This window comes from Lycium barbarum, chromosome 1 (genome assembly GCF_019175385.1).
Source record: "Lycium barbarum isolate Lr01 chromosome 1, ASM1917538v2, whole genome shotgun sequence".
Classification (NCBI taxonomy): domain Eukaryota; kingdom Viridiplantae; phylum Streptophyta; class Magnoliopsida; order Solanales; family Solanaceae; genus Lycium; species Lycium barbarum.
Window position 1 is genome coordinate 166291464 of NC_083337.1, and position 10901 is coordinate 166302364.

General features: G+C 33.9%; 1 protein-coding gene and 3 non-coding genes across 4 annotated transcripts; all 4 read right to left on the bottom strand.

Annotated features, from left to right (window-relative positions):
- Window positions 1-650: 650 nt before the first annotated feature.
- TRNAV-AAC (transfer RNA valine (anticodon AAC)) lies at window positions 651-724 on the bottom strand. Its single transcript has one exon. It is a non-coding gene; the product is annotated as a tRNA-Val (tRNA).
- Window positions 725-7213: 6489 nt separating this feature from the next.
- TRNAV-AAC (transfer RNA valine (anticodon AAC)) lies at window positions 7214-7287 on the bottom strand. The gene has a single exon. It is a non-coding gene; the product is annotated as a tRNA-Val (tRNA).
- A 967-nt stretch (window positions 7288-8254) lies between these two features.
- On the bottom strand, window positions 8255-8328 carry TRNAV-AAC (transfer RNA valine (anticodon AAC)). The gene has a single exon. It is a non-coding gene; the product is annotated as a tRNA-Val (tRNA).
- Window positions 8329-9438: 1110 nt separating this feature from the next.
- Window positions 9439-9983, bottom strand: LOC132605519 (histone H4). The gene has a single exon (XM_060318652.1). It carries the CDS (start codon window positions 9909-9911, stop codon window positions 9600-9602), a length of 312 nt encoding a protein of 103 aa, XP_060174635.1. The 5' UTR covers window positions 9912-9983; the 3' UTR covers window positions 9439-9599.
- Window positions 9984-10901: the final 918 nt, after the last annotated feature.

The following is a 10901-nucleotide window of genomic DNA, read 5'->3' on the forward strand; positions in this document are numbered from 1 at the left end:
ATGTCGCAAGTTTTAACTAGAATGATAGCCACAATTAGTTCATTCCTGCTACTTTCTGCACCTGAGAGCTAGGCTGGTTCACTATCGGATCTGATGAACTGTTCATCCTAGTTTGGACTGAGTTTTGGTAATACTAAGAAATGGATAAAGCTGGCTGATTCTGTCCTACTAGGGAAATATGGTTGAGAACCTGCTAAGGCCCTTCATTGTGCAAAGAAAAGGTGCTAATTAGTTGGTAAATAAAGACACGTGTCAAACTGCTGAATTGGAGAAGCTAGTCCAAATGAATTCAATATATTTTTTTGTTGGCTTGTGAGTGTTGCTGTAATGTCCAACAACTGCTGATTGAGAGCACTGAAGTTTATCGCTGCCTAAAGGTGTAGGAGCTAATACAATCCTGTTCTTGTGCTGGACTAAAAACGAAAGCTATTTAAAGCAAATTATTCCTTTGGCCAGTTACTATTGCAATGTCGATATAAATCCAGGTTCTTGTGCTAAGACTAAACAATCATATTAGAGGAAGTAGAAACTTGATTTCTGAAGATGCCAGCCTCTCAACAAGAGGGCCATGACTTCTTAAAGTTGCAGGCACAAGGCCAGTTTAGCGTATTAAAGCAAACGAACTAAAACTTAAATAAGATAAAAAGAAATGGCTTCGCCCGGACTCGAACCGGAGACCTTCAGTGTGTTAGACTGACGTGATAACCAACTACACCACGAAACCTCGACGCCCAGTTTCTTCCGATCCGTAACTATATAACTATCGCTCGATCGTTTGTGATTGACTTGTGATCATATTACTTCCTTTGTCCCAATTTAGGTGATACATTTTCCTTTATAGTATGTCCCAAAAAAAGTCTACTTTTTAATATTTAGAAATAATTTAACTTTGTGAGATGATTTACAGCCACACATTTATCTAAGACTTGTTTTGCAGGGGCTGCTTAAGGATCTTTGGCCTAAAGACAAACTTTGAAAAGAGGCCTTAAAAGATTTTTTTTTTTATTTTTTTGAAAAAAAAATTGCATATATACTCTTTGAAGCCTATATAATTAATCTAATTGTTTTAATACTTTTACTAGGGGTGCTTATGACTGTTTAACCTAAAAATAAAGGTAACAATTACATTTATTTAGGAGTTTAAAGGATAAGTGATTTGTTTCATTATCTGAGATGAAATAACTAATTAACAAAATAGGTAGTGATATTAAGTAAGTGAAATGATTGAAATAAATAATAATGGAATAATTAAGCCTAGGCTTGAGTTATCCTCAGAGTAATTCTTCTGATGAGCTTTATTTGGTGAGGACAATATCAAAGTTACATCAAGATTTCGGAGCAAAAGAATAGCTTAAGAGAAACAATTTAAATAGCAAAAGCTTGAAAGAATAAGTATAGTATGTTGTATTCGATGATGACTTTAGGACTCTTCAGCTTCCTTTTATAGTACAAATAATCTTCTTCTTAAGCTATCATTACATTCTAATTAATAGCAATAAAGACCAATAAATATTGTTTAATGCCGAATAATAACGTCTGCTCCGTATACAGCTGGTCATGTAACGTTACTCTTTCATTAATGACCCGGTGTCACTGCTTTTGGTAGATTAGCTCCGATTACCACCAGAGATCTTCGTCCTAAATAAATGAGTCCACTCATACCGTTACGTCTTCCCCTGCCAAGTGTTCCAATATTACTTTGCCACGTGTCAGGCTGTATTTGGCATGTATACAATGACGATGATTTAAGAGATAGACTAGATATACTTTCTTTTAAAACTCCACGCCGCTTAGTAAAAGAAGAAAACAATGAATATATACATAGTACCACTCCAAAGAAAAGCACAACTTTCGTACGAGAATTAATCATGTCAAAATGTATCAAATTTAAATTATGACAATCATATAATGTGTAAAATAATCTAGGATTTATATCGATTAGTTTTTTTTTTTTTTTTGTACTCCTTGAATTTTCTTCATATTCGATCTTTAAAACGTACTTTTTTGCATCCAAAGGACTATTAATAAGATCCTAATTCCAAAAATAATACTCAATTGTTGAAATCATCGCTAAACAATTTTGTTTGTACACTAGTTTTGTAGTACTTTTCCATTCAAAATAGCTACTAAAAAGGAGGCCTTCACAATTGAGGGGCCTAAGGCCTGTGCTTTAGCCGCTTTATGCTAAAGCCGGCCCTGTTGTTTTGGATAATAAATTTCAAAAAATTTACTACTTTCTTTCTTAAACTTTTTGTTTAGTTAAATGGGTAACTTACATAAATAGCTACCTTTTAAAAGCTTCTAACTAGTTATAGCTACAAGTTGAAGATTTACAATTCGTAAGTGTTTTTGGCTGTATTTCAGTTGTATCTCGCATTTTTGAAATACAGAAAAATACAAAACACGTTAGAGTAAATTTAGGCTCTATTTTTGGAACATATTTTTAAAAAAAAAATCTGAGAGAAAAAATAGGCTATATTTTTTTAACATAATATTCTTTTCCTTTTTAAATAGTAAGTCAAATTAAATCAACCATATTTCACACAAATCACTGAAGAGTAAAATCAGGCCCTATTTATGGAACAATTTAAAAAAAATTATGGGATTCAATTTAAAACTTTTCATAAATCACGCATAACGGTTGTTCTTTCATAAAAGCTTACGAATCTCTCTCAACTTTTATCACAATCAAAACTTTTTTAATTCAAAAACCACTAAAGATCTAAAAACTTCCAAATACAAAAAAATGTACATTGAAATAAAATGAAATATGGTTGATTGTTTAAGAAATATAAAGTTGTAGTATGCGTATATACAATGAAATATATCAGAAACTGTTTCATAAATTAGAAATACAAAATGCAGAAATACAGCGAAATACAAAAGTCGTGAAAACAAAGTGTAGTAAAAATAGGCTCTATATTTGGAACATTCACTATATTTATACCACACAAAAAAATACATTGAATACAGCGAAATAATATACTGAAATACCCTGAAATATATTGAAAATTAGATATATTGTTTGTTAATGCACAGAAATACACTGAAATATACTAAAACATTTTATCAAACACTTGGTGGGCATGAAGCTCCACAACTCTCATCAATGGTGTTCTTATGGGAAAGAAGCAAGTCGTCGAGCTGTTAGGCTCAGTCAAAATGTATCAATCACCAAACCCCTGAAAGTCTTTCACCAAACGCCAGGTGCCCATCAATCCAAAACTAGTATATCATATCAACCACGCTTGAATTCTACTTGTTAAATTCCTTTAACCGTTCCACTCTATTCAAACCAATTCATTCCAATACTAAATCAATCCAAACAATATACATTCCAGTAGTTAATTTACTATATTTACTCTGACTATTTAATTAATTGCAACAAAAAATACATTTCTACGGTTCCAATAAACCAAAACATAAAACTTCACTCCGTCGTCCTTCACCGTTGTTAGAGCTCTTTTTTTCGTCGACCATGGTTGTTGCTACTACTGTAGGATTCTTATGATTTGTAAGAGAAAACGAGATCTAGGGTAGGTGATGAAACAGAGAGAGAAAGAGGGGTGAAGGAGAAAATAACTTTGGTAGGTGAGAGAAAATCAATTTAAAGGACTAGGAGAAGGAACGGAGGGAGAAAGAGGGTGAGGGAGAAAATAGATTTGATAGGTGAGAGAAAAATATTTGGGAAAAACAAATGTGGGTAAGTGGGAGAGAGGTACCTTATTTTTAGAGAAATATACTGCAGTTATAAAAATAAGTTATAGATGGTAATTTGATAAATAGTTAAGCTACCAAATATAATTTTTTTTTTTTAAAAAAAAAAAGCAACTATTACTAATAAATAAGTCTTAGAAGTAATTATGGATTATAAATTTTCCTAGTTAAATGATGGCACATAAATGAGTAATTGATAGTCGTGTAGTTCTTAATAGGCTTTTAGAATAGCTTTGAGATTAAAAGGTTGGTGGGTAGGTTCATGGATGGTTTATTTGCGTGGGAGTTTTTAAAGTTTTAAAATAAATTTGTTAATTAAAACAGGCATGAAAATTAGTAAAAATTGAGTAATTTTGTGGTTAAATAAATTATTTTGATGATTTTTCTTCAATAATATTGAGTATTAAGTTTGCTAAAATTAACCTACTAGTGTCACATATATCAGGTTATCAGTTACTCCTTTTAATTTTCTAGTTGTTATAAGTAAATTTATGATTTTGGTTGGAGTTAAACTATTTTGGTGATTACATGTTCTTTGTATGATTGTATACTTGCCTGATAGAATTAAAAAGAAAAAAGACCTCTTTGTATGTGTCTTTTATTCTAAAATTTACTACAATATTTGTTTTTTATGTTGACCCAAGTTACTAAAAAGTTCATATAGAACTACAATAATAGACTTCGAAAAAGAAAAAAAAAAACTATAATAGTACACAACTCCTTATCAGTTTCTGATTTTTGAGATAAAAATTCACACAACAGTAATATAATTGAAGTATAACTGTATTTCTGATAAGTAAGAAAAGAAAAGGAAACATAACTGAAAAACAAATTTCCCTCCTCTCTGAATTAACGGTCAACACCGAACTCATCTCAACTTGGATTCAAGAATCAAGAACTGATTCTTCTATTTCAATTTAATCTCATCATTTCACAAATAGGCATCTACTCTATTATAATCACCACCCATTTTCTTAATTTCTTGAATTCTCTTCTGTTCCTATTACATTCTTTATATGGTTCGAAGTTAAGTCTTTTTTCCACTAATTTTTCAGCAGTGCATCTTTTATATTTCTCTTCCCACTTTGTTCTTTCTTGAAGTTAATTTGTTCTGCAAACAGGTGAAACAAATCTATTAGCAGCTGGTTCTCGATCCAACAAAGTTGATACAATGGGAAGACACTTTTTAGTTGAATACGGTCAAATCCAGTCTAATGATTGCATCTATTGTGGTATCTCTGCATAACTAGAATTGCATTCATCGAAGATCACATGACTAATGTATGGATTCTCACTCTCTCTGCATCATTTGTTGCAATTTATTACTATCAACTTGTTTGTGAACATACCAAATGGTTCTGTGGCCTACAGACATTTTCTTTGATACTCCAAAGAAAATGTAGCAATTTCTTCTAAATTGTTCTTAACTTAACTATTCGCTTAGGAAAAACTATGAAATTACTACTGATTTCATAAAGGGGACATTTAAGATTCAATCCCTTAATTTCGACGGCTATTTGAATCATGAATTGTGACTAATTAAGCATGGAATCCAGTACTCTGTTATATTTCTTGACTAAGCACAGAACAACTTATTATGCTCATTTTCTTGTCTTGTACATTTTGCAGATAACCTATCGGCATGGGATCTTTAACAAAGTGTAAGTCTCATGATTTCATGTTTGGAAATTGGTTTTACACACGATACAGCATCTTGTGATTTGTTATTTGCCTAAACTTTTTTCTGCGGTCTGAGGCACACATGCAAACGTTACATAACTTTATATATGCAGGTTTAATGTTGAAGTACCAGACGACGTGAGACATCATACACTAGCCGATACCTACTGCGTCCAATGTGGAATGCTGCTAGGGTGGAAACTTGAAGATACTAATATTAGGGAGCATTTGATTTTCAAGAACAAGACGATTTTGTTGTTCTTTTTTGTTTTTAAATACAGAACTTATGATTTTTCCAGATTTCAGTCCCCCAACCGCTGATCAGGTACTGTAAAGAAGGAAGATTCTTTATGAAATTGTGAGTTCCTAATTACAAATTTGCAGATTAAGACTGTACACATATGCGGTATAACTTGTAAGGTATTAATACATTTGAGTATTTTGTGGCAGGCACAGGCTTAGTTACTGGAATGATGAACAAGATAGAGGCGCTAATGAACAGGCTCCCAATGATCAAGATGAAGGTGCTAATGAGCAAAATGCTGATCAAGATGTGGGCGCTAATGAACAGGTTCCTAATGAACAGGATTTAGCCGCTAATAAGCAAAATGCTGATCAAGATGGAGATGCTGATGTTATAGATAATATTGATCTAAATCCAGACCTATGAACCAACCATTGATGAAAATGCAGACATTGGCAGCTCACTGATCATGCTGATCAAAATGTAGAAACAGCGTACTAGGAATATAGACACTACCAGTGAACGCATTCACTAAAGTTCATATTTTTTAAAATAGAGTAATTCATATTGTGTGATATTGTTTTCCCTTTTGGTGGGGTTACAGTACATATTAGTACTCATGTTGGAATAAGACAATCTGACAATGAACTTCATATGTTTGAGCTCTGTGCGACGAACCATTCTCTACTTCTTGTTTATCTCTTATTTCTTGATGCAAGTTGACTGTCATGGATTTAAGCATTTGGCAATGATAGCAAATTGAAAATGGACACTATCGTAAAAAGTAAGTCTATTCAAATTACTAGTATGTGAGGTCTCTTCTCTCTGGTAAACAATAAAAGAAGTATCTGGGAACTAATACCACTGTTTATAAGCCTTCTGGGAACTACCAACAATCAAATTGAATACTACTGTCTATTCTAGACTAACTCTCAGACTGAAGTTGATGGATTTAATCAGTTTGGAATTTGATGAACTGTTCATTCAAATTTGGACTAAGTTTGAACAAGAGCTTGGACTGAGTTTTGGTAATACAAATAAATGGAAAAGCTGGCTAATTCTGTCCTAATAAGGAAATATGTTTTGAGAACTTGTAATAGTTTTATGACAAGGGCCTTGAATTTGATGTGGTTAATTAATCTTTGATATTTCTTGTTCAAATAAAGTTGCTAATTAGTTGGTAAATAGACATGTCGAGCTCGAACTGCTGAAGTGGAGAAGCTAGTCCAAATGAACTCAAGAGGGATGATTATACATTTGTTGTTGGCTTGTGTAGTGCTGCTGTATGTCCCGCAATTGCTGATTGAGAGCACTGAAGGCCTAAGAGCTAAAACAAATACTGCTCTTGTGCTGGACTAAACTATCATTTTGTAGATCCAACTAAATTTTTTCTTGGAAAGCTATTTATAGCAAAGTTGTATTTATTTAGGCAAGTTACTGCTATTGCAATCTAGAGATGCTAGCCTCAACAAGAAGACCCTGCATTCTTAAATTCAATCCCTAAGTTGCAGCACCAGTCCTGTTTTGGACTACAAGAAAAACGAATGAAAACTTAAATAAAATAAAAAGAAATGGCTTCGCCCGGACTCGAACCGGAGACCTTCAGTGTGTTAGACTGACGTGATAACCAACTACACCACGAAACCCTGATGTTCCAATTAGTTCCAGTTATTGATTTTAACAAATGCAAAGCTCTGTCGTTTCTAAGGATTCATGTTAATGTTGAGCCAAGGCGTAGAGGAAGCGGCAACTTGATTTCTGAAGATGTCAGCCCCTCAACAAGAGAACCACTTGTGTTACTGCGGCAACCTTCTGAAATCTGTAAAGTTGAACAGTTGCTTGGTAGAATCTACATGCAATCCCTTATCTTTTTATAGTTATTTGTTTCCCTCTCTATTATAGGCAATTATTTCCTAAAAAGTGTGTACCTCCTCTTATCCGATTCATGTCAATTTCTTAGGATGCGATTGGTATTTGCTGAAGTCTTCAGCATAAACATACGTAGTGAAAGGTTCCTTCCTGTTCAAGCCTCAAGGGAATTTCTATATCTGATTTCACACATTGTGAAGTTTAGAGTTTTACATAATAATTTCCTCTTCATTTGTTTGCTAATTATTCGTGACTACTATACTTCTGAATTCTCCAGTGAGAAAGATAATCTGCACTTGGTCTGTTTAATAATTTATCTTGTCATCATTTCCCGTTTTCATGTTGAAATGCTCATAACTCATTTTGTAAATGAAGTATTTTTGATATTTGAGCAGTGAAAAGGTGGATGACACAAGCACTGAAGTTTATCACTGCCTGAAGGCGTAAGAGCTAATACAAATACAAATCCAGTTCTTGTGATGGACTAAACTATCATTTTGTATATCCAGTTCAACTTTTTATTAGAAAGCTATTTATAGCAAAGTATACCTTTTGGCAAAGTTGCTATTGCAATCTGGAAACAAGTTTAAAATCATATTTGAGGCTTCATATGTTAATGTTGGAGCCAGAAGAAGCAAAAACTTAGATTTCTGAAAATGGTAGAAGACCCTGCCTTGTCAAAGGTAATCTGTCCTGTTTGGACAATAAGGAAAACGAAAGAAAACTCAAAAAAGCTGAGAGAAATGGCTTCGCCCGGACTCGAACCGGAGACCTTCAGTGTGTTAGACTGACGTGATAACCAACTACACCACGAAACCTTGCTGGTAGATGTTAACTCTGATGGTTTGTTAGTTCGACAAGAGAGACCTTTTAATGCTTGTATTAGTATATAATAAACCAAGAACAGGGTCAAGATGCTGGCCAAGTAGGCATTTGAAAACCCGGAAGTAGAAAGAATTAAGCCTGCGTTTATCTACAAAAGTTCTGTTTTTGGTCTATAATTCATTTCAAAGATCTGAAACCGTGAACTAGACTTTATACAATATGCAAAGACCTAAACTGTTGAGATAGCTTCCAAAAATTAGGAAAAAAGGCACCTTATGATTGTAATTTGACTGCTTCTTCTGGCGAAATGGTGATTGATGAAATTAACTGAACTTTCAGATATAGAAATAAATTAGATGATAAATAATCGAAGTATCTTTTATTAAGAAGCATCAAGTCTGCAGATATCTCTAGCTCACCTCAACAAATTAACTTCACGGGACAACATATGCAGTCCTGTTAGTTGCCAAATCATCATGAGAAAGAACTGCAAATTAACATGTCCTACTATACAAGTAGAAGCGAAGCAACACTGCAAGCTATGCACGACTGCGGATTGTGGTCATAAGTTATAAATCGACCAGAGAGTAGCTTGACTAAGACTTGAAATACTAATCGTGTAACATGTAACATTGCTTAATTAATCGGTCAAATGAAAGGGTGAGGGATATGTTGCTATAAGACCTATGCATCACTCACCTGCTGCACTTTCATCGTCATATGCACAGTGAGAAAATTGCAGTAGTCTAACAATCAAGGGAAGAACGAACCGAGTTACAATTTGACAGATCAATCAACATAAAGATAATTAGATTAAACACATTCTAACCCTTCAAAAAAAGCAACTGGCAGTCAAAATTAAGACATTGTACACAACTAGTATGAAGCTTAGAAACCGCCCACAAAGTGAGAGTTCATCCAACAATCAACTTCCTCAAAATCTTAATTAGTACTTATGACTATATTCTCAGTTCACGTTATTTCTCCCAACTTTTTGCAGTTAAATATTGTTACCAAACTTGTAAAACAAAATGAAATAAGCGAAAAGGAAAGAACTGGGTGCATTCAATTGATAACAATAATATTTTGCTGGAAGACAAGAATTGTAATTTCAGAAAGTGAAGATTGTTCCTTGAATATGTAATAAGAAATTACAATAACTAGAGCTTAATAACAAAACACAGAACAACACTAGAGAGAGAAACCAACACAGCAACAAAGCAAATGTAAACTAAAATCTACAATTATTACCAAACTCCAGGATCTAACCACCAAAACCATAGAGAGTCCTGCCTTGTCTCTTAAGAGCGTAGACAACATCCATAGCAGTAACAGTCTTTCTCCTAGCGTGCTCAGTGTAAGTTACAGCATCACGAATCACATTTTCCAAAAAGATCTTGAGGACTCCACGTGTCTCCTCGTAGATCAAACCTGATATACGCTTCACACCACCCCTACGTGCGAGCCTACGAATAGCTGGCTTTGTGATACCCTGAATGTTATCACGAAGGACCTTCCTGTGCCTCTTGGCTCCTCCTTTGCCCAATCCCTTGCCTCCCTTTCCACGACCTGACATTTTCACAGACAAATTTGGAGATAATGACACTTCTAGGGTTGGATTGAACTCACAAATGATGAGATTTGGGTGTGGATGGTGGTGGGTATTTATATTTGGTGGATTTCGTGGGCGGTTTGAAATGTGGCGGGGCGACAATCGTAGCCGCTAAAATTTTGGGGATGTACTTGTTGATCAACGGATAATAATGGTGATCCATGTGAGAGGTGGAGACTGAATATGAGTCATTGATTGGGATGTGATCTTACGGTGAAAAGCTCCTCTTTGGGTGTGGGCGCGGATTGTGTTTTTTCGATTAGAGAAAAGAGGGTTACGAGAATCTAATCTTCTCACTTAACATATTTTGAATAACTATTTAGTGGGCCGCAGAAAAGAATGTCTAACTTTACATAAATAACTATTTTTTAATGTTTGTTTTCAATCAGTACCCTGCTTATAATTCGCAGCTATATTAGGCATTTTAGCTGTTTTTGAATACATTGTTCAGTTGTATCCAATTTCATCTGATGTCATATGTATTTGACTGTATTTAAAACTATTTGAGCTGCCGCAAAGTTGAATATATTCACGGTATTTGAATGTATTTCAACAAAATATCAAATGCATTGTGTACATTTGAAATACATATTAAGTCAAATACATTCACATACAAGACAAGAAGTCAAATACATATGAGATATATATAACGAAATACACTCAAATGCACGCAGATATACTCGAATACACTTAGATTCACTCAGATATGAGATACAAGGGAAAATAAGCCATGGATTATGGCTAGACGAAATGCAATCAACTAAATACATTAAACTTATATTTACACTTAAAAAATGACAAAAATACACTAAGATTCTGAAATACAAGAAGGAGAAGAAGCCATGGATTCCGATCAAATCTTCGGTCAACTATAAAAAAAAAATACAGTAAAAAAAACGGCTAATGTATTTAAAAAGGAAGAATACAATCAAAACCAGTCGGATCTCCGGCTAA

Bases quoted from the DNA above. Each gene is read 5' to 3' on its own strand.
- LOC132605519 (XM_060318652.1), bottom strand. From the start codon at position 9,911: ATGTCAGGTCGTGGAAAGGGAGGCAAGGGATTGGGCAAAGGAGGAGCC.